This window comes from Corvus brachyrhynchos, unplaced genomic scaffold (genome assembly GCF_000691975.1).
Source record: "Corvus brachyrhynchos isolate BGI_N302 unplaced genomic scaffold, ASM69197v1 scaffold229, whole genome shotgun sequence".
NCBI lineage: Eukaryota > Metazoa > Chordata > Aves > Passeriformes > Corvidae > Corvus > Corvus brachyrhynchos.
In genome coordinates this window covers 2,087,087-2,111,449 of record NW_008240042.1, presented here as the reverse complement: position 1 = coordinate 2,111,449, position 24,363 = coordinate 2,087,087, and the positions used below count along the sequence as shown (strand labels likewise).

At 37.5% G+C, this 24,363-nt stretch overlaps 1 protein-coding gene across 1 annotated transcript in view; it reads left to right on the top strand.

Moving 5' to 3' along the window:
• The window catches only part of ARHGAP10 (Rho GTPase activating protein 10), a gene marked incomplete at its 5' end in the record, with an annotated part of 104,181 nt that overhangs the window by 39,898 nt on the left and 39,920 nt on the right, over positions 1 to 24,363 (top strand). Inside the window, 5 exons of the mRNA XM_017744110.1 lie at positions 4,928 to 5,015; positions 6,245 to 6,303; positions 8,821 to 8,926; positions 9,549 to 9,708; positions 23,205 to 23,355. Coding sequence (XP_017599599.1) covers positions 4,928 to 5,015; positions 6,245 to 6,303; positions 8,821 to 8,926; positions 9,549 to 9,708; positions 23,205 to 23,355 — 564 coding nt within the window. The remainder of the gene's footprint in view (positions 1 to 4,927; positions 5,016 to 6,244; positions 6,304 to 8,820; positions 8,927 to 9,548; positions 9,709 to 23,204; positions 23,356 to 24,363) is intronic.

Genomic DNA, 24,363 nt, shown 5'->3' with positions numbered 1-24,363 from the left:
TATTTAGTTTTTAAAGCACCTGCCAGCAGTTTGCTCTAGTCCATGTAAATAATCACCATATCATTGTAAGTTTTCCTACTTTAGAAAGACCTAGATTAGCTGGTAGGAATAAACTAAGAACTAATATGGGACCTGTAGGAGCAAAGCATGTGCTTTGTGCAAGGTTGATGTAAGTGGGATTAAAGCAGCCTAAGTTGAAGGATCTGATCAGAAAATTCAAAATACCAAAGTCAGGAAAGTTTGAAGCTAGTTGCTTCATTGTTTGATGTTTCCACTTCTCCCTTGTCTAGAATGTACAAGTGTACACACCTATGTGTGCCTTTAGTTAATCACTGTGCAAAATAAGACTGTTTAAGCCTACCATCAAAGAGTTATTTGGTTTAAGAGGAGGGATATGCTATATGTATTAATAATAACTGTGTGTCAAGGCAGGAGACAGATGGAGAAAGGATTTGGTTTTGTAAACTTTGTTGTATAGCTCTTATATGTGGGTAACATCTTAGGCTCTTTTACACCTAGATAGCTGAAATAATTCTCAGAAACTTTTTTCTCCCTTTATTTTCTGGAAATTTTGATGCATCTTTAATTCCAGTGACTGGAGTTCTCTTGCCACTCTGCTGTCCCTGGGGGTGGGGGGGGGGGCAAAGAGAGAAAAATTGGCACCTGGATGAAATCCCTCATCTGCCTGATATCTCTCACCAAAGTAGTAGCCATGACTGCAAAATGTGCCGTGTTCCCCCATTTCTTGTCCTGAGCACTGACAGTACATGCAGTCAGACAAGACCACTGGGATTAGTTCATTTTTATAGAGCTTCCAAACCTGTCACTTGACAGCAAAGGTCTGATTCTCAGGGATTCATTGGTATGCAAAGAAGCTTGTTTGCAGTTTGCACCAGGCTCTTCTCCAGAACCATGCATGCTCCATCTGTGCTGATAACACAGTGTTCTTTGGCACTGCAAACTGAAGGAAGCCAGAAAGTGAATTCATTTCATTACCCCAGACATTATGTGAATGACAAAGCGCTTTTATATTATATGCTGCTGTCAGTTCAGTGCCACCTGTAAGACTTTTTCTTTTCCTTCCTTTATTTTTTCAAACAGGCTGTCTCCTCAGAAATGATAAGACATCTTGAGACTTGAGGACCTGCATGTCATATCAATCTGTCATAATGACCTTGCTAAATATTAATTTATGGTGTCTTACTTTAATCAATATTAACAGCACCCTGAAGTACTCCATTAGTAAACCTTTAAAGTATTATAGAAAAAAGATTCTTCTTGGAAATACGAACTGGGATTAATAAAAATGACTGATATATAACAGATTTTCATAGTTGTTTATCTGTGTTGAGATTAGCCTCAGTAAGCAATAACCATCTTTAGCCATTGACCATGGGGAGAATGACGTGCTGTCACTCAGAGAGCCTTGATTAAATGCATTTGATATCATGAGATGCTTTTCAGTTTTATTCTTGCTGGCTTAGTTTGGGCGTGCAGGTCTGGCAGGCAGATTTTCCTTGCTGCCATTACTGGTATCCAAATTAAATAGACTCAGGTTGCCAGTGGTTCAGTAGCAGCTGGAAGAGTTTACTGGGAATTCCAGCATCTGCTTTTAGTTATTTTTTAAAATCTGAAACATTTTTCTGTCATTCCCAAGTTTCATGTATTTATTTGACATAGGAAGGATACAGTGGTATCAAGATGAGGCAAAATACTGAGCAGGAAAAAGTTAGGTTTCAAGCAGGTGCTCTTTTCTGATGATTTGTTGAAAGTGATCCTATTGTGCTCTTTATCTGTCTGTCCTCAGAGAAGAACAAAGAGGGGTCCTTTTTGATATACAGTGGTACAGAGAATTTAAAATAACTGATTAATCTTTAATCCTTTGTCTCTGGGCATACTCTTAGATACCCTTTTATATGAAAGATTTTTCAGAATCATAAAAACTTCATATTAACTTTCTGTATTTTAAAATGTTTGACAAAATTTCAAAGTATTTAAAGCTACCTATCATTAACCATGAGGTTCACAGTTGGAAAGGCCCGATGTGAAAAAAGAGTCTTCCAAATGGTAACCAGGGATGTAATTTTTTTTGTAGTAGTTTTGTCTCTTTTTCAGAATATTTTCTGTAAAATTTTGGAAAGTACACTGAGAGTCAAGAGAGTATGAGAAGACCAACATATGCTTTTCTAGTACTATGAATGCATAGATTTTCATCTGTAATGCAAAAATCTAGTGGAGCTAAGTCTCTGCAAAGTAAGGCCTAGCAATCAAATATACAATTCTACTTTAAAAAAAAAAAGAAGTTAATTTTACAATTAACTTAGTCCATGAAGTTACCTGTAACTGGTATTGTGCTATTTTGCAGCAATAATCTTGTTTAAATTGAAAGGCAGGCATCTGGTGAGGAAAACACTCTCTGCCTTTTAAGGGAAAATGTTAAATTAACCAGACATCTCATTGTAAACAGGGATAGAAAGCTAGAACTTCCAATATTATGGAAATGTGATATTAGGTCTTCAGTGTGCCATCAGGAGTCTCAGTTCTGGAAGTGCATGGGGGCCCAGTTCCTGTTTCATCGATGATCTGTGTTATAGATCTGATGTGGCTCATTTCCTGCACGCTGTTACATAGATTTTGTACAAGCCACTGCATAGATCAGCTTTCAGATGGACCATTGCCTGTGGGAAATGACTGCTGAGGACTTGCAGTTTCTACTGATGAGTTCAGGTTTGATTTCTGATGCTGTCTGGTGTGAACAATACCAGATATTACATGTAGAAGGAAGCTTTCAGGTGCTTCTGCCTTTCCAAAACGAGCAGGTTTCAAAACAATGACATGGAATTCCTTGTTATTTTACATACAGTAGATGACAGTATGCATGCGCACCTACAGTGGGCATATTGCATATGAAAGCAGAGGGAGTCTCCTCCTAACCAGCTTTAGTGAACTGGACAAATTTTATAAACTCTGGCTCTCTTATTTTCAGAAAGATTTGCATAAAATTTAGAGCTGCTCTGTCAAAAGCTGTTCTTAAATGTGCACGGTTAGTTTTATAGGCATAAAGTTGCCCTTCAGTGCACAGTGGCTGTTATGTGAACAAGTAGCATGAAAACAACCATAGAGTAATTTTTTTTTTTTAAATCTGGTTGAAGTTCCAGTTCTTACAATGGTCTGGGATGTTTGAAGTAGAGGGGGAAAAATGGAGCAGGAATAGTGAAATCCATTGGGTGGGGGGGCACAGAGCAATGTAAAGCAAATGGCAAACCAAAAATGAAGAAAATGTCTTTAAATCTTGATGGCTTCTACAATCAAACTGGGGATTGGTAGCAGGGCTGATTTTTTTCTTTTTTTTCCTCCAAGAGATAATGAAATGTTTCAACAATACCTTCTATTTTTTATTTTACAAGGCTTGCTTTGGAATTCTGACGCCTGTTGTTTTCCTCCCAAAATCCATCAACAAATTTCAATGAACAGAGTGCATACTTTGAATGTAAAGGAGGTTGATGATTATGAAGCAGCTATTTAAAAACTGGATATTACATAGTGGTTTAGTAACAAAACCCCCATAGATTTTGCTAGCTTCTGATGTGATGGCAGTTTTTATTTAATTAATTCAGGAGACAAATTTTCTTCTCAAAAAAGAGAATTTGAACATGGAAGCAGCTAGCAAGCTAAAAAGAGAAAAAAAGAAGCTTATATCTGAGACAATCCTGAGTATTTTGGATGGTGGTTGGCTAGTAACAGTTTGCTAGAAAATGTTATCTGACCTGTATTTTAAAATGAGATTTAAATAATTGATATAATGAGGGAGAATATTCAGTTACAGAAATAATTGCTTGGCACAGCTTTTAGAACAAAATTATTTAGTCCTGGTAAAAGGACTGCACCTTTAATCAGGGAACCTAATTTGATTTTTTAAATGTGTCTGTCGTTTGTCTGACAAGCCAAGTAATAAATGAATTCTGAATTGTATGAACGGGTCCCCACGTAGCTGTGTCAGCCACTGCTGCCGTTCACTGCAGTGACTGATGGAAACGTGTAGCAGTAAATAATAACAGGAAAGTCAGCAAATACATTGGGCTAGGCTGGCCATATACGTGTGCTCCTCTTGTGTCAGCTAGCTGTGGCTTCCTGCTCTCAGGCCAAAAGGGGGTTTTGGTGATTGCAAAACATTCTCTGTGTGTGTGCTGTCTTGTTTTCTATCTTCTGTCAAAAACGCTATAACTTGATGGGTCAATCAGACAAACCTTTCGGGGGGATATGTCTTGTTCCAAGACTCTACCAACTAACCAGGGAGAAGGTGGGAGTTCTGTGAACCTGACAAATGGTTAAGCAAATAAGTATTTCTTGTCCAGTGGCTAAAACTGATCAAGGCAAACATTCAGTGAAGATTCCTTTTCCTACTTTGGAAGCACCTCTTAAAGGTTTTCACACAATGCAGAGGGTCATGCTGCACTTTGACTGTTCTCATCCACAGTTTACAGGCATAACTATGGAAAGGATTTATCACTTTAAATAAGAAAGAAAAGAGTGAAAGATAAATTCTTCTTAGAAGGTCTTTTTTCCCTTAACTGTTTTGGTATATCTTTCTGTGTTTGTGAACATCTCTCTGTTTAATTAGAGGTGTGAAAATTTCAATTGCTATAGAGATCTTTTTACATAAGGGTGATTTTTAATCTTTCATTAAAGAAAAAAAATCAGCAGTAAATAGTTTTAAAAACAAAATATGAAAATGGATGGAATTTATAAACAGGTTTGGATATTTGGTCTCCTCATATCACCTAATAATAATAAAAAGGATGTTGCTTCTACGTTCGTGTGAGCAAATATGTAGTGGTCAAAGTCAATGTGTTGCTGTTCATGTAGGCCATACTGATTTAGAATTCCCTTTTTTCATGTCCCTCTTCTCTTTCTGATTATTTTCTAGATTCAAAAACCTGCAATGAAGTTGACCTTGAAAACTCAGTAGATTGGGAAGTGAAGACAATTACTAGTGCTATGAAGCAGTATCTGCGGTAAGGCTGTCTCTTGTTTATTTGGTTTTTTAGATTATAAATTCTTATTTTAATTCTCCTATGCAGTGTGTTAAGCTAAAAACTGGTTAGTTTTGCTACATTTTAGAATAGGAGCTCATTTTGTGCACGTACCATATTTGTTATTTGTCTTGGGGGAAGCAAAATACTTTAGCAACACTAACACCTTCATATGAGACAAGCCCCCAAACACTTTACTGTTAGACACAGAAGCATTTCACTAATGGTTCAGAAACCTGAATTGGTAGTAAACTTGCTGAGAGTCATTACTGAAAGTTAGCTAAGATTGTTAAAATTTGTTTCCTTTTTGTGTTTCAGTGTGGTAGAATGAAAAGAGAAAAGGCTGTGAAATTTTTAATATTTTCCTCTTTTTTTTCTGACTCTTGCTCTGATGTTCTGTGTGCAGTAGTAAAAATATTCTGAGTGTTAAAAATTTTAAATAAGAATTTAAATCTGTTCTCTATTTAAATGGCTTTGCCAATTCCTGATCAAGCTATTTTACTAAATTGCCTAAGAACATAAAGTGTTGCACTTTTGTGTATCTCTTGTAGCGTAACACAAACATGGTACTTTTAATCTGCTATTTTTATTAAATGAAATGTTACTACAACCACTATCAATGGTTGCTGCAGAACTATTATAAAGATACAAGAGTATCTTTATAATACAGAATATAGAAAAGTTAAAAAAAAAAAAAAGGAAAAGTGTACATGATGAAGTATTTCTCCCCTACAGTATTTCCCATCCGAGTATTTACTCCAGTATTTCATGAGCATCAGTAAAGTCAATTTAATAAACGGTTTTAACTCTGGTGATGGTGGTTGTTGTTAAGACATTAGTGTTTTTCCAGTAAGGCATTGACTTGGGATTCTTAGTGTTCAAAAAACACTAGTGAAGAATGAATTGCAGAGTATTTGTGTACAATCTTCATCTGAGAAACAATCTTGGTGTTAAAATCGGCAAGGTATCTTATGTTAGACTGGAGGCATCACTTCAGCTCATGGAAGGTGAATGGATGCATTTAGTCTTGTTTTCCTGATAATACCAAGTTTTCCATTTATTCTAGAAGTCATTTAATTCAGGGGCCTCTGTAACAGTGGTTACTTGCAGTATGAGGATTATGCTACTGAATGTTAAAAAGGTTTCCTGCTTAGAGTAAATGCAGCTAGAAGAAAATATAGTTAAATTTTTATGTCATCCTTGTTTTACAGAAGCCTTCCAGAGCCACTGATGACATACGAGTTGCATGGAGAATTCATCATTCCTGCCAGTAAATACATGACTGTAGTTCAAATAGAAATCTTTTGTTGTTGTGCTGTTGTGACCTCAGGAGCACTCTGCAAATGCAATTTCAGAAAAATGCTTCATTCCAGTAAAAATACAGGAAGAAATAAGAAATTATTTAAAAATATGGTTTAATCAGTATTTAGTTCTACTGTGTGTCACTTATAATGTGACTGCATAGCACAGTTCTTACTTTTAAGGAAAAACTTTTGGATAGCCATTGTAAACATTTATTCTTATTATCTTAGTTGTATAATGATAAGCATCTACTTAATCTGTGATTTTTTCTTTTTTTTTTGCCTTCCATTTATAAAGAGTATGAAGCCTAGCAAAAGGTACACTAATCTGAGCTCATTTGAGTCCTTAAAGCACAGCTGCCTGACCCTTGTTTTCAGTGCCTTGCTAGCTCTGTGTGCAGGCTGGCTTGAATGTTCCTCGTGTATGAGAGGAAAGGAAAGAGCAGGCCACGTTACACTGTGGCAGTTCAAATACAGACTTGGAGAAGACACAACAGCATTTGTAGCTCAGTTGTATGGTATCTAGTGTACATGGAATTTTTTTGGAAGAGGATAGAGGGAAACTGTGTAAGAAAATTTTTGGCAAAGTATCAAACAGATATTTAGCTGATTTTCTTTCCAGCCTGTAGCACTTCTGGCAGACTGTGGAAAGCAAAATTAAAATAAACTTTGAGACAATTGCTTTATCATCTTCAGATTACTATAATGACTTTCCAGGACTGCAGAATGGGTTTTCTTCTGGTCCTTAATTCAAAATGAGAATTAGCTCAGGAAATTTGTTGCCAAAGCACATGTTAGCAGGCAAGTGCTTAAACAAAATTTGACATCCTTACCTTCGTGGAGAGTTTTCACGTTTGTATTGGAAAGTGTTAAAATAATTTCTTGACTTCTGAAGTTTTGCCAGCAGTTTCTCACTTTATTTTTCTTTATTTTATAGTCTCTTTCAGTAAAGGAATTCAGTTGAAGTTGCATGTTTCAGACGTTACAGTGTTCATAAGTAAACAGCTCAGTAAAGGAGTTGATTCTGGGGAGGGAAATTTAATCAACATTGTAGATCTGAGTTACAGTATACTCAAAAATAGGTTGTCAGTGTTGTTTCCTCTGTTGGCTATAAAAAATCAACACTGAAATAGCAAGGAATATCCTTTTCCCTGAAACTATTGGAGGAGGAGCCAAAATTAAAAGGTTTTCCTTCAATTTTGTTCTCTTTATAGGTATCAGTATAGATTGAAACTATATGAGCTTTGGCTGTATCTTGTAAAAAATTGTTTAGCCATTCTTTAATTAGAATTTGTGATTTCACATATACATAAAATAGTCTCACTTTAAAGAAGGCTATTTTTTCTTTGAGAATTTTGAGTAGCTCACTAGAAGTTAAATGTTTTGCTTTTTGGTAGCCTTTTTTCTTGCCATCTGTGCAGGGGTGTTAACTGCAAAAGAATAAAATACAGCCCTAAAATGTGTAGCAATATGCAAAGAAAAAAAAAATCTGAAGGAATATGCACTGAAGAAATATGGTGGTACTTTATAGGAAATACACTTGGCAATCAAAGTTGCCTTAGAGAAAAATGGGACCTGATCAGTGGTTCTCATGTCAAAACTTCTTGCATTCAGAATAGATTCTAAATTTTTCTCATTCTGAACTTTCTCGTAAGTATTATTATAGGCAATAGAAATACATCCATTCCTCTTATTATAACCACTACTAAGATGTAGTTTTGTGATTTAATGCAAGTTTAAGAAATAGGAAGATGTTTTATTTTCATCTTTTACGTGTTCTTGGTTTCATCTGTGTACAGTGAAACCTATAGGGGCCAAAATTATTCAATTTAACACGCAACTGACAAAAATAAAAAACTCTTTGCTTATCTTTATTTCTGTGCTATACTAGAGATGCCATTGTTATTCAGAACCTTTGTCATAGTATTCTCAGTAGGTTTTTTTGCATGTTTATTCTTCTGTGTCTTCAGAGGTCATTAGGTTTTCTAAGCATATAGATCTGCATGCCATTTCCAATGCAAGGTAGCATAAATGCAGCATCATTAGCTGCACAGTACCAGCAAAGCTGAATTCTAATCACGGGGACAATCAGTTAATGATGCTAAAATGGAAAGCAGTACAGTTCCTCTCTGCGGCACTCAGTAACATCACTCCTCACCTTGCCGTGTATTTGTAAGCAGATGAGTCCAATGCAGCAAAACAATAACTGCATCTGTCAGTCTTTAAAAATAAATGAACAAAGGCATCCTTTTGCAGGTGGATTGAAAGATGAGTTCTCAAAATAACCAAATAAGTTCATAATTCTAGAACAATATTACTTGTGAAAACAAGCACATATGTTCAGTGTTGCTATATTTGGAGATACATAAGTGGTGAAGCAAAGTGTGTGCAGTATGTTTCCATGCAGGGGTGGGAGAAGGTTTGTGTTTCTGTGAATTTTATTTTATTTTAATTTTATTTTTGAGATACTTATTTCTATCCCATAGAAAGTGGGAGTCCCGAGTCTCGAGTCAATGCTGTTCACTTCTTGGTCCACAAACTCCCAGAAAAGAACAAAGAGATGCTGGAAATTTTGGTGAAACATTTAGCAAAGTAAGTGGTATGACCTGCTTTCCTACCTTGTCAGAATTCTTGTCTTTACCTTTCTTTAACTACAAAGGGCTTTAGTGGAGCATGGCTGGAGCTGAAGCCCATTTTGATGCTGTCATCCTCAACCCCAAGAGCCAAACGTGCAAAAGCAGACAAGATGCTGGACTCACGCTGTGCGTATTTTGGCGGGAAAGGCAGAAATCTAAGACGTTAATGAAGCCATAGAAGTATTTACTTTAGCAGTCCTGCCAGCAGCTGAGGGTTTGATTGAATTGAGAAAGGGAACGTTATAGTTTCTTTTCGCAAATTCTGGCAAAGGGAATAGCGGAGATCTGTTAGCAAATTTAAGTTGGTTTCACACTTGCCCTGGTCCAAGGCTAAGTGCATTTAATATATTTAAGTTCAGTAAGAGACTGGTTTTGTTTGTAAGTTGCCAGTGGAAGAATGGCTTTTCAGTTTTCCAGAATTTAGTAAGACTTTATTTGAAGAAAGTTTGCACAAAGCAAACTTCTAAAACATAGATTAAGGAAATGTAATGTTTTCATTTGTAGACTGCAGTTTCCAACAGTAATGGAAATTTTTCATAGCCCATTTCCTGTTTTTTCCTTCAATTCTTTTCAAAAAGTGTTTCAAAGCATGCCAAGAGGAATCTAATGACTGTGGCAAACCTAGGGGTAGTATTTGGACCAACCTTAATGAGGCCACAGGAAGAAACTGTAGCAGCCATCATGGACCTGAAGTTTCAGAATATTGTCGTTGAAATCCTGATAGAAAATCACGAGAAGGTAAGTTTTGCTATGTTTTCATGTTTCTGAGCATTGTCTAAAACAATCTGCTAGCCTTAATGGGGTTAAGCATGGAATTAAACATGACATTAAACTAATAGTTTAATTCTAAAGAGTATCCTCTATACACTGTATGCTTTTGGTTATTTGTCCTTGATAATCATTCCTGTTCATAGGTGAACTGACATTTCAGAATGCCTATTTCCTGGCAGTAATAGTGCTTCTCTGTGTATAGTACACCAATAGATTTGCATTACTTTTTTTCTGAGCCAAAGTGATACAGAACTGGAAAAGAGAAAGCCCAGGCTCAGTTTTTTAGCTCATCCAGTAAGTACTTTGACCAGGGTCTGAATTCATTGTTTTATGTCCTCATTTTATCTCAGAGTTCCCAGAATAAAAAAGAAGACTCTACTGTACTCTTAAGTTTTAAGTGTAGAAAGCATTATGAGAGAGCCAGGTATTAACACTTCCTTTGTTTTCAGCTGAATGTGTGTTATTTTAAGCCTTTGTTTTTGAGGTAGTACTGAAAATAGAAGTTGTTGCTGCTATTACTAAAGTTGCCAGTTACTGAAGTGTCTCACATGTACAAGGTACTGTCCAGGATATCACTGCATGTAATCTGGGATCTGAAATTAAAAATAAAAATAGTGAAAAAGTCCTTTACATGTCTCTTTATTTAGGTACTCCTTTGGGAGTCCCTTGTGTCTAAGCTGACTTCTGTAACTGGATGTTTGAGGTATTTTCTACTGGGTGATGGACAGCATCTTCCTCACTCTTACTGTCAAAAAAAAAAGTGCTTTGGAAAAATCCCAAGATGTACTTTTTCCTCTCTCCTTTCTTGAGCACTCGGAGCATTGAAATTGTTATTTCCTTTAAAGGTTAACAGTGTTGAAATCGGCTATTTAAGTCAAGCGTTATCTACTCTAAATAGTATATGTCTCAAGTTTTTCTGACAATGTAATTGTGCTCCCTCCCTGATTGATACAGGCTGGGCAAAGCTGCTGTTGGCATAGCTGTGTCCACACGGTGGGTTTTGTTGGCTTAGTTGACTTAGGCTGTAATGCTGTCCTCACACGCACACTGAGCAGATATGGTATTGTTCTGCTGGAAAAATACTGGGCTGCACATGTGGCTCAAGTTCTAAGCAATAAATATTCCAAGGGCTGTAAGCTGTGGTATTAATTTTGGATCTTAGAAATGAAAGTAAACCTTGCAGTTGAGCTCATGATTTTAAAGCTATTGCGGTGACCACACAAATTAAAGAAAGTTGAGAGAGAGTGAGCAGAGCCAGGGTGTTTCAATAATATATGGAGGTTGAGTTGTGTTTATTCAAATCACCACAGATTAGCACCATCCTATTCTTATGCCAGCTCAGTCACATGTCTTTAAAAACTGGACATCAATTTTACATTTGAAATATGTGGCCTTTCTTGCTCCTCTGAAAATGCAGAGAAGCGAGGAATGGAAAGTACATCAATATAATACTGCATCATTTTCCATAATTCCTTGGTTTTATGCCTTCTTTAGAACTAGAAAGGTATAATTTTTTTTAAGGGATTTCTGTCATTTCACTGCCATTTCTAACAGTGAACTTGCCAGCAGTGGTCTGCCTGAAGCAACCTCTCCCATGCTAGAGCTGCTTCCAAAATGGAAGGCAGCCCCAAGTGTGACCTCTCTGTGTTTATAACAAAGGCAATGGAGAGGTGGGTTAAGGCATTACAAAAATTTTATAGTCCAACTGAGTATGCTGCTCTTACAAGTGACCTTTCTTCATTGAGGGCAGACCAAGGACCTGCTTTTAAAGCCAAGGAAGGTCATTGCCAGTCTACTGTTCATTTTATATTGTTATTTTAAATTTCTGTGCATTTCAGAATTCCTGAGAGTCTTGCATTAGATATTTTATTTATAGCCCTGGTGAAGTCCTAGGAAAAGTCACTGGCTGTGGGTTAAAATATTTTAAAATATTTCATTCAGCCACTACTTTGACTCTGCTAATTTTTAGCAGCTTCTGCTGATAAGAGCAAAGGTTGGAATTGTAGGAGAGTGATGGAGTTCAGAAGGAGGCGCAGTGACCCTTTACACTTGGTGCCTATGTAATTTCCAGCTCTGGTACTCTGCAGAGAGGAATTTCTTTTCTCCTGTAGCAAAGGAAATGACAAAAAACTTTCCAATTGCAGAAGCAGTAACCATCAGCATTTCTGGTATAAATACAGTAACTTGGTAGGCAAAATGGTAAAAAATGATCAGGATTCCTCAAATATTTTTAAATTCCATCAATGCTCTTTGTGTCTTATGTGGATAGCTTTATTGAATGAGATTCACTGCTCATTTTTAGGAGGAGACATAATTGGGTTACTGGCTTTGAAATTCTAGTGCAGTCATTCCAGTATCATCACTTTGCTGGGTTCTAATTAGAGAATTTCTGTGCAATTAATGTATGGAAATGTGAATACAATGACTTGCCCTGACATAAGAGTTATCATGCTTAGTGAATAAGCTGGTTTTGTTTGTTTTTTGTTTTGGTTTTTTTTAAGCTTTGTTGATATGTACATTTATTTCCTGTTGGCTAGAAACCAGTCAGTACCACTTCCACCTTGTTTGCAGGCTGCATATGTACATCCGAACCATGTCTGTGAACCAGTTACAGCGTGTTGAGGAGGATGTTTTGCAAAATGCTGAGATTGGAGCACTGAAACTAGACCGTGCAGCCTGATTTGTTGCTTAAATGGCATTTATTGCATGATGATTAAAAGTAGAAAAGGGATAGAAGAGCATCAGGAAGGAATTGTTTGGCTTTCATCAGTTCTAGACAAGTCTCTGCCAGGCACAGTATTTCTCACAGTGCCCATTCAGAAGGTGAGCTGCACAAGCAGATCTCTGCTTTGAAAGAAAAAACCAAAAATTAGACCCAAGCTGAGATACTTTACTCAGGACCCTCAGAATCACCTACTGTGGAAGCAAGGCCAAAAAGGCAGAGGATAATTAGACCTGTAAATTGTCTTGCTTCTGTCCTGTGGCTGTAGGGGAAGGACAGTCAGAGAGGGAAAGGATAGCCAGATTTTGTCCTGTATCTTTCCCTTCACTAAAGAAGCATCAAGAAATTCATGTTTGTCTCATCATTATGTTTATTTTGCTATGAGGTAATGAGCTTTCAGGAGCTGACTGCAGCTGTGCTTGTACAGTGCTTGGAACAATCTTGGCCTTTAGGTAATCTTCTGATGAAAGCCTTAGTCAACTTGGCCCCAAAAAAAAGGTTTTGATTGCTCTTCTCTGCCTCCTCCAAATGAGTTTCAAGGGTTTCAATTAATTTTTCTTCCCCTGGGCTTAACAAGTTGGAAATCTTGGACATTTCAGCTCTTCTGGTCTTTTCTCAGACTTGCAGTGAGGAAGAAGGGTGGTCCACGCCATGGCAGCGTGAAGGGCGTGCACATGTTCATCTTGCTGTTTGTTATAATGTTTTGGCATCTTGTTGGAATGAATGTCACTATTCAAAGGGCTTATTTATTTGCCATTTAGAGATGCCTCAGTGGTAATGTGAGCCATTTTGGTTTCTCAATTCCCTGAACATTATTTTAAGAAGGAAAAAAAAGGCACCAGGATAAAAAAAGTCTAAGAAATGAAAGAAGATGAGGGAGGAGGTTGGAATAAAAATCTCAGTGGGACTGGAATATTTAAACCAGCGTATGGGGGAGGAAAGAATAGTGAGTACAAATAGCAAGATTATAAAAACAGAAGATGAAAATTACAGTGAAAGAAAATCAGAAGGAAAAAAGCGAGGGGCTAGACAGAAGTTCCTTCTGAAGACTGGGAGGCCAGAATCTGATGAAAGGGAATAGGTTTCGTAAAAGATACCTTTTTTTAGAATTCAAATAACCTATGGGCAAAATTATCTCAAAGACATTTATGCTGAAAAGCTCAGTAGCTCCTATAAATAGGGCAGATACCTTTCCTCTATCAATCTTTTTATAAAGGGGAAAGATTTTACATATTTTAGACAAAATGTCTTTGGCTTAGCCAAAAACTGGTTTTGTTCAAAACAGTTTTAAGGGGAATTCTTTTAATGAATTTTTTTTTGTACTTTGGGCACCTTCATTTCTTTTTTTGAACTAAAAAGGGAAGAGAAGAATGTAATACTACTGAGCTCTTAAGCCAACATCAACCTCACGTAGTAATCCTTGAAAAATCTTGTCTTAAAACGTATTACAGTGCATAATACATGCAATTTTCGTGAGACAGAAGGAATGGAAGTTGGTAAAGTCAGTTATTTGTTTTAGAGCATGAAGCAGCAGAGTCTCCCCTTGGCAATCCAGCACTTCTGTTGCAGGTAAATGCTTTAAGGTTGAATGCCACACCGTCACGTAAACTTAAGAGTATTTTTTGGCAACAGAGCAGATCTTTTGAAGGCCCACTAAAGGGACACATGAGAAATACTAAAGAGGGCTTGTTTCAGCTCTCCTGTTGCTTTGCCTTTGGCTGCAAAGGAGGACTAAGAAGCAACTCAGTGTAATTATGGTGGTTTGCTATGGTGCAGCAATTTGAAACCTCCACAAGCTGAATGTTTCTCACGTCAAACATTGGACTTGGAGGGGGAAAAAAATGACATTAAAATATCTCCATTAGCGCAGAGTTTGTGGTAAAAACACGCGAGGGTATTCAGGAGGGTATTCATCATGTGCTTAACAACTTGAAGCATGTAACTAATCAGAAGTGTCATTGAAACTGTTCCTTATCTTAATTCCAATTACATGCCTTAAGCATTGGCTGAGTCTCAAGCAGAAAGGGCAACAGACGCAACAAAGAAATTCTGGTGGGAGTCAGAGCAGCTCTTTCGTTCCAGTGTAGTGTGAGCAAACTCTTTAAGTCTTTTCTCTGCCCTGTGGATAGCATAAAGACCTTCTGTGTGACACACACACACGTGGTGTGTTAAATTGACTGCAAATTTTTGTTTGTTTGTTTAAAAGACTCCAGTTTTCTAAATGTGGCTTATGCATAGTAAGAAGACTGAATATCAAATCTCTACTCACGTTTGTGACTGCAGTTGATGATATTAGAAGCAGTCTGGATCAATACCTGGATTGGTATGCTGCTAGACTGATCCAAAAGAAACAAAACATGCACTGTGAGAAATCATATTATATTAATAAAGAAAATCAAAACAAAAGTCCTGATCTCAGGGATGGAAGAGGCCTGCTCACATGCTGTACTGCAAATACGTGGCACATAGAATTAGTACATTGACTTCTCACTTCTTGATTTGCCTACCTTATTTACAGTTAATTTGGGAAAACTTCCCTCAAGTTCATACAAAATTTCAAAGTGATAGAGATCTCATCTTCTGCTGCCCACAAGCAATGTTCCTAAGTAAGTGAAAGAAAGGGTGTGGAATTCAGTTGACTAATATTTCCTTCTGTCTTGATGGTCAGGGTGCTGTGCTTGCATATATGGAGGAGGAGGGAAGGGAGAAGTCCTTATGGAGACTGCTAACATGGATGTTCTTGAATAAAATTCTGTTAGTAAAAGAAAATATTCAATAAAATATTGTGGGGGGCATGGAGAGGGGAAAAGTTGTTGCACTTCTTAAGCATTTAAAAAGAAAATTCTTACGCAGAAACTGTGTGATATAAGAACGTTTTTTGCATGTACTCTTTAGAATTCTTTTGCCTTACCAGAAGGGTTAGTGTATTTCAAACCATTAAACAGATTTTTATATTAAAAATATGTGGCAGTCATCTGATGATAATTTTATTTCCAATATTTCCACGTGCATGCTACTTGCACTAATAAAGCATCAATAGTTAATTTAGACATACAATAGAACAGTGTGTTCTTTGCCTCCAAAGAGCCTATAGTCATAATGTAATGTAAAAAATACATTTTAACAAAAACAATGAGCAGAAAACACTTGAAAAAGCAGTGATGGTATAAGTCCTTGTAATGGCAGCAAGGAAATATGTGAAAAATAAAACACTGGTGAGGCTGCATGGTTGACTACAGTTGGAACCGTGTCATTTGCAAAGATCTTGAAGATCTTGTCATTTCATTCTGATGCTTTGCTCATCACACTGATGACAGTGTGGTAGGGTTCAAATGTAGGTTTTTATACTCAGTATATAATTATAATAATATATAACCTGTTCGTGAAATCTGTAGTAAAAGAGATGTATATATGGTGCTTTTGTGTGTGTATGCACATGTGTATAAATGTTTATATATACGTATTTATTACAAATGAAGGGGAAATCAGTGTTTTCTGTCCTGTGTTTGGTCATAGGTGTTGTTTTTTCTGGGTCTTAACTTAGGTATCCAAGTGCCATCTTTCATCTTCTTAGGACTTCTCACATTCTTTGTAAGAGAAAATGCATGCAAACATTCTCCTTCTGCATTATTTTCCTTTGAGGAGTATGTCATGTTTTAGAAATCAAGGTAATTAGATTGACTATTGGATCTTTTAATTTTAAGGCATTTCTCTGCTTTTAAGTAGCTCCTGTAACTAAACAGTATACACATTGCTGTTATGTGTAATAGTGAAAGATAACGTTTTCAGAATACTCTCCTTGGTGTGAGAGTAGGTGAGCACGGAAGAGAAGGTGAACCTGCTGTTCCTGCTTGGTGCAGTGGACAAACATGGAGGTATTCCCAGCCTGGTGTGTGGTTAACTCTCTCATTTCCCTCGATGGCTAAAATGGATTGGTTGATAGCAGTGAATGGGCTGCCATCAGGAACGTTCCTCTTCTCATGAATTGTTAAAAGGTGGAGCGTGATGTGATACGGTGGAAGCTGCAGTCTTTGTATCAGGAGCGCTACTTTTAGAAGGGCTGACTCAACAAACTCATAATTCGCAAGCGATCAAAGGACACACGTTTTTAACCTTGGTATGGTTTTCTTTTTTTTTTTCCTCCTTTGCAGCTGTCCTCCAGACTGTAATGTGTTTTGCAGGGTTTTTAGTTTCTTCATTACATCTCAAACCTTGAACTACACAGTTCAAGGCAATCAGGGCAAATGAGTGGCTATTAGAGTCTACTGATACATCAGGTTTGTCTGAAACTTCTCTGGGTTCTTTTATCACTCTTGTAGTTTGCAGATTGTCCAGATCTGTAGTTGTTCTTGTATAAGAGGAGCAGATAGCAGATACTCCAGTCAGAAGGAGATTGAGACCCTCAATGTCCACAAATCCCTATAAGCAAAGTTTCATTTAGTTAGGGGTGGTCCGGCTGCCAGGCAGATGGTCTCAGCAAATAATAACTTTGCAATGAAGAAAAGGCTGTCTTGGATGGATTCAATTTTAATTTATTTGTTTAGCGAGCTTTGTGGTTTGGCTCACAGCCAAGGATGTTTCCTGTTTCTTGTTTAGACTTATACCTGGTTACTTTCCAGGTTGCATCCACTGTTGCACTGTAATTCAATAGTGTGTGCCAGGCAGCATCAAGAGCATTATTGATGCTTTCTTGTTGGTGGCCCTCTAGAGACTGAGCCACAGGTAGTTTTCAGCTCTGGATCTAATTCTGTCCTCCCCACCCCCCAAAATAACGATTGTGAATAATGTATAAAGGTGTTTTGTGGTTTGTAGTGGAATTCAAGCCTCAAAATCCAAAGCCTCAGAAAATCTGCATCTTGTGCAATCTATAGAAAGCAGTGCACAGCAAATCATATCTTACAGTGTATAAATGTTGAAGTGCAAAAGTCAGGATAACTAATTTGAGGCAGGCACTCCTGTATTGGAGTGGACACAATGGTAACCTTGAGGAGGTAAGTTATTTAAGAATTCTGACGAAGTTGTTGATTATTTTTCTTGAAGAATTTTGTAAACGTTTTAAAAATGCTGAATATGAATTTTAGAGTTTTGAATTTTAGAACTTTGATCACATTTTGCACACTGAAAGCAGATTCTGTTTAGATATCAAGAATTCCTAGTGCATGTAGTTTTAATTTATTGAATTGTGTTTGTGAACCAGAAAAAGAAATAGATCATTTTGACCAAAACTGGGAATGAAACAGGTTGATCTAACATTGTCCATAGTAAAGTAAAAATGTGAACCAATAAGACACTACAATAACAAAGCATCCTTTTTTAAAAGCTTTCAGTACTCTGGAAGTCTTATAAAATTGTTAGAATTGGTGCAGAAGTCAGTTTTGTCCTAGCTCTCTAGAAGCTGATATTTTGTAATTTCTATTATGATTAAACTTTTAAAAACTCCAATTAGCTTCTGTAATCCCTTCAAATAGGGAATAAAAACCCTAGTACTGTTCATGTTATTGAATGTGGTTTTTTACTGTTAAAACATGGATTACAATTAGTGGTTAGTGGTTATAATTAGTGGCTGAACTACTGCAGTAGTGTTTTAGGATGCTTATTTTCACCTTGCAATTCTTGAAATGCTTATATATACAGTAAAATTGTAAATTGACGTCAAAGACGTTGTTGCCTTGGTTTCAGAAAATGGCAAAAAGGAGGGTACGACCACAGTCGTCATTATTGTAAGAGGAAAAAAATCTTGAAAATTTATCTGAGTAAGAGCACATTGTGAACCACAAAGACAGTTGACTGTTTTTTAGTGTTTTTGTCTCTAATATAAATATATGATTTTTGGTTTTGTGCAGATTGCTGGGTTTAACCTTAATTGGGCTTGTATTACATTGAAAAGAAGCTAAGTCAAGGAAAGACCATGGTGATAAGCTCCTCTTGCACTATCCCATTAATTGCTAATGGATAAAATATTCTTTGTTCAGCATATATTATAGCCAGTTGTCATGGAAATGCAAGGAGTACCATAGGGATAAAATGTGTAAGGGGAGAGCAGTACACGTGCGACTGCTGGATGGTGTTTTATATTATTCAATGAACATTAGTTGAAGTGTCTGTGTTTGTATCTTTTATTTAACAATGGCAAATCAAGTTGGTATTGAAGGGAAATTGCCCAAATAAAAACTTGTTATGCTGTTCTTGTCTGGAGAAATAGTGCCCTCTACAACATGTGAATGTAGTAGTGGCACCTATCCCACTAGCGGAATTCCAAAGAATTTGGAATGACCTTGCATGTTCTAGCCTCCTTTGTATTACACAATGACTTCTGGTGCTCTGGTTTGTGTTTGTATATTCCAAGGAGATAGATGCATGTTCTGAATGGTTGGCGTTATGGGAGTGATAGAGGTTTTGTCTTGCAACAAAATCATGGCACTGCTTTCAGCTGATTTTTTATAAGTTTATCCTCATTAGCTCTGTTACCAAGCCTCCAGTTTTTTCTCCCCTCTTTTTCATCCCTCTCTGTCCTTGCTGTTTGCCTCCCACTGATTTTTAGAGGAAATTTTAATTACCCCAGTGAAACAAAGCAGACAGAGATGACCTGATGTCTGGGTCTCTTCCTAAAGTGATTCCTGGCAAACACACTGAAATTCATTAATTAGTTCTGCTTGAGACCAGAACGAACAGATCAGTATTCTCTTGTAGCAGCAGAATCTAATCTACATTTCCATGTACAACTATACATCTAGTCATAAACTCGTGGAATAGGCCAAGTTAAATCCTCCCAGCCATGGGCTTTTTGAATATCTAAAAGTGGCGCTAGTAAGAGCTCAGGATCTAGAGTCCAACACTGTTGTTGCAGATTAAGGGGAATCTGGCAAAATTCCTTGGGCTGCTGCCATGTGGATGTGCTGGTAGAATACAGTACAATAATATGTTGAATTTGGCTCATTACTCTCAAGAAATGCTGCCACAGACTTTGTGGGACACAGATTTTGGAATTGGAATGGTTATATGTAGGGATGATCTTGGGCTCACTGCTCTAGACAGAGCTGTTATTAGTGCTGTATGCCCAAGATGGTTTGTGGTTTGTTTAGCCTTGTAAAGCATCCATTTTATACTCCTACATAGAAAGAAATAGGTCAGACTTACCAGAGTTTTAAATCTCTCCACCAGAGTTTCATCTTTTTTGTTGTAACTTTTACACTGCAGGTTTGGAGATTTATCCACTGGTTCATTCAGTGTGCACTTTGAAATTCTGCTTTCATATAAGATCAAACCTAAAGAACCATTTATAGTAGTGGACTAACTGGGATGGACTAACAATGGGATTTGTTGCTTGATTAAAATTTTGAGTGCTAAATGTATTAGTCATCTCCCAAGTGTAAATTGTTGCCCTTAGCTTCAGAGTTTACTCCCAGGTAGATCAATAGCAGGATGTCAGTGCTTTTGAGAATTAAATTGTAGAGAACCTGTAGTCTATAAATCTCATGCAGTTTGGCCACAGTCTCAGAAACTGTGTTAACACTGGATGTGACTGTGAAATCTTTAAACTTCGAGGTTGGCTTAATATATTTTTATCACTTCTAGAATGACGTAATTCAATGAGTGTACTTCACTCTTGTCTTTATTACAGGAATTAGTCTAAGCTGTGGTGACTTCTGCAGTCCAGATGAGTGATAGTGGTAGATCTGACTTTAAGGGAGTGTGGTTCCTTCAAGGAGCAAAACAATCATCTCTTAAATAGCACATTCCAATCTGTTCTTCCATGGGAGAGTTTCCCTCCAGTTGGATATGTGTGGTTGCCTTGCCATGTACCTGATAGCAACTGCTTGTAGTGCAGGGTGGTACTCCTAAACTTGCTCCTCATGCTTTTGTGCAAATCAGCCAGCACACAGCAATGCTGGGGCCACTTCAGGTGCTCATATTGTGTGTGTGATGTTGAATTCAGTCTTGTGTGTGTACACAGTGGGCTTCTGACAACAGGTCACTCACAGCTGGCATCTCTTATTAGCCGTGGAACATTTATACTTTAGCAATGTTTAAATAGTTAATGAGGTTAGAAGCAAATTTAAATAGAACCAAACCCAACTTTTCTCCCCACAGCTGAAATAAAGCAGGTCTCCATCCCCTCATTCTCAGACAGACCTAACAGTGCTTCTGTCAGTGCAGCAGACAAATATCCAAGGCATGATGAAAAGCATTTGTCTCTTTAAGTGAAAATAAAGCAAGAAAGAGAAGCTGAATGCTGTATGTGCACTTCTGAATGCAGAGGTTGTTGTTCTGCTTGCTTTTCACATGCTCACCTTTGCAAAACTGTAGTATTAGCTGAGGCTTTGGCCTGTAACAGAAAGAGGTTGCTGCTGCTGGAAAAAAATCTAGTTAGGGCTGGACTGGATTTTATTTTCCTACTAACAAGACCAAAAAAAAAAACAAAGTAGGGATGAACACAACTATGAACTGCTTGAAAGAGCAAAAACTACTTTTGTCTTTTGCCTTTGTCACTCTTGGTTCCTCATGCTAATAGTTTTGGAAGAGTATATTGCAATATTTGTGAGAGAAAAGTAAAAAAACACTGAAGATCTTCACTGCAACCTGTGCAGGTCACCTAGAAGTGTACAAGAAAGCTCATCTCTTATGAAGTACTCCTGGGGAATACTTGTTCTTCTCACCATCACTAATTTCAGCAGAGATCCGTGGATAAGGCTGTACAAATAAACACAGCTGTGGAGTGTGACATAGTAAACAACATGCTGAAACCTCTTGGCAGAGAGTTGTTTGCCAGAGAGCCCAAATGCAACACTTAGTCCATGGAAAAGATGGCATTTCAGATTTTGGTACCTTCGGATTTTTCAGGAGCCAATATTAATGCCTAAACCTGCTCAATCTAGCCTTGTATTTACACATAAGGGGGCAGTGTGGTACTGTTAGCCAAGTGCCATGGAGGTGCACTTTAGATTTCATTATTACATATTGCATCATGTTTGAAGAAATGGCTTTAGAACTCTGAGCACAACTAGAGCTTTGTCACTGCCTGAGAGTGCTGCTGTGTCTGTACTGGGGCGAACCAGGTTGGACAGTTTCCTCTCTTCTTTGCAAACATTTTGCTTTTAGAGCGTTGCTGTTTTGGCGCTCTCTCATAGTCCCTTGTTCGTAGGCATGTGAAGGAGTTTTCCTAACACTGGGATGGGGAACTTCAAATTACATTTTACCTCCTCCACAGCAGCATTCAAGGTGATGTTTCCACTGGAGCTTTCCTGTGCATACCAGTGGTCTTCTGGCCCAGTGCTGCCCAGTTTTGGGAATATGATCATTTTTCTGCTGCTTTTGTGGAATATGCCATTTCTTGATTATTTTGTACCAACAGTCTTCTACCTGCCAGTACAAAAGTGATGATTAAGTGGCTGTAAGTCAGTGTATACGTGGGATCTTGGGTCATCTTCTTCCTGCACGTTAATATTCAGGGTTGGCAGGCCAGGATATGGTGGCATTTAGGGTTTCTAGTACTTTTAACATGATGTTTTGAGTGCCTTACTACAGGATGCTTATGGCATTATTTCTCACCTCTCTGGCTTTTAGCATTGTACTGTACCTGACATGTGCTGTTATTATCCAAAAATGTGTTATCTGTGTTGTCCCTTTATAGTTTCTGCATGAATTTCTATTTCATAAAAAGCTTCCCCTTCAAATATTGATTCCATCTCTCCTCTTTGCCACATACCCTTATAGTAAAGATTATAAAGTTGTGGAGTACAAGAACATCATACGCTCTTTCATTATATCTTGTTATATCACTGTGTTGCATTGCTGTGAGGTGTAAGTCCTGTCTGTACAGCATAGCTTCTGTTTGTGTTTATCTGCTGCTTTGTCTTTGCTGAAATATTTATGAAGCCAATTTGTTCATGCCACGATCACTTGTAAAAGGCAGCTGTTAAATTGCACATCAGCACACTGATAATTTTCTAGAAGTAAATCAGCACTGTTAGACTGCCCCCTTTGTGAGACAGTTAAAGTGCTATCAGGTACAGCAAATCTATGTTGTTGGTTAATTCAGAGAGAAATGTCGTGGTGTTCTGTGTGGAGTGGTGAGATGCTGATGGCCATGACTCAAAAGATAAAATGATGACAGGAAATGCAATCCTTTTTATATGCATCTTTTTGAATGTCAGTACTTAATATAAAATTGTCTCAATATGCAATAGTTCACAGAATAAATTCTCACGTGGTTTGTTACTGTGGTATTTCTCACTAAAAACCCCTGCCCGCAAAATTTCCCCCTTGCTCTCTACAAGAGTGTGGTGTTTCTTTAATTAAAATGGCTGATGTAATGATATCACAAGCTTTGAAAATTAAAATGGGTACTCTGGAAGAATTACAGGTTCTAGCTAAGGCTATAAAGCATTTTGGTTACTGGTTCCTAAAGTTAGTATTCTTCTTTTTCTCCCTCCCCTCTATCCTAGCTGGTAAGTGTGGCTGTGAATGTTTTGTGTTTGAATTAACTGGTTGGCAGCTTGGTTAATGTGTAGACAGAACTCTTGGTTATTTCTGTATTGTATTTATCTATTTATTTATTTATTTTAAAAGCACTCATTAAAAACCCACGGCATACTCCCAAACTTGAAGGAATAGATTTTTTGGCTCCTGTCTGCTTTGAATGTAATCCAAAACAAATGTTGTTTGATAATGGTTTACAGTTGCATTGCACAGGTTGCTCTTCATGATAAATAATTAACACCCTTTGTGTTCTTGATTGCAGATTTTCAAAACCCTGCCTGATGCTACTTTCCCTGAGCCAATCTCTATGTCAGTATCTCCTCCAAATGCCCCACCAAGGCAGTCAAGAAGACAAGGACAGCGTATTAAGAGGCCTCTGGCTGTTTACAATCTCTGCCTGGAGTTGGAAGATGGTAAGATGTTAGTAATAATTTCAGTCCTTGAATCAGATGGGCTGTGTATCCTATCTCCAGGAGATGTTTTCATTTCATGTTTCATTTGTATACGTGTGTGGATGCACATGCACGCTGGTTTAATTGCTTTGGAACATGCAAAGAAGCAAGGAGAGCTACAGAGAAAGGACAGCAGGGAGTACTGTCCTGTGACTTATGTTTAAAAGTAGGACGGACTGTCTTAAATATGCTTTTCTCCTCTAAAAAAGAAGCAGCTCCTATTTCTTTGGGGAAATCTGTTTGACCTCTACTGAAGATTACACAGCCATAAGATAAATGGAGAGAGAACTAAAATTAAAGCAAATCTTTTATGAGAAGAGCTAATGCACTTTACAGTTAAATTCATCTGGATTAAAGGCTCAGGTCACCACTGCACTGGCGAATACCACTACTTCACTTGAATCTTTAATACCTTGCTGTAACTAGCAGTAAATACTTGTCAACTTGCCTTACTGCTGAAAAGCAATGGAGAGAAAAAAAAAAAAAGTCTTGCTTTTGCATGGAGTCTGCAGTAGCAACATACAGTGAGGCAAAGGGTGTATAACATCTTATATATTCTGACTGTTGGCCAGAAACATAATCATTTTCCTGAGATTTCATGGCTTGGGGGTACGTACAGTACTGAGGAGGCAAGTCAGGGCTCATTTTGTGTTACAGTTTTTCTCCACCCTATTCCTTTTGTCTCTCCTAATGTTTTTAGTCAATTCTCTTTTCACGTGAAGAGCCATGGGATCAGGGCACAAAGTCCAGTTACAGCAAGTGAAAATAAACAGGAAGGTTTTGAACTCCTGCAGTAGTAAGAGATTCACTGGTGAACTGTCACTAAATTGGTGGTTAACAGTGGTTGATTTAATGAGGCAAGAACACAAATACCTACCACAGATGTTAAGTGCGGGTTTTAAAAATAAATTCAGGACTGTTTATAGTCTCAAAGCCAGTTTTGCAAAGAGTCAGCAAGAAACTCAGCAT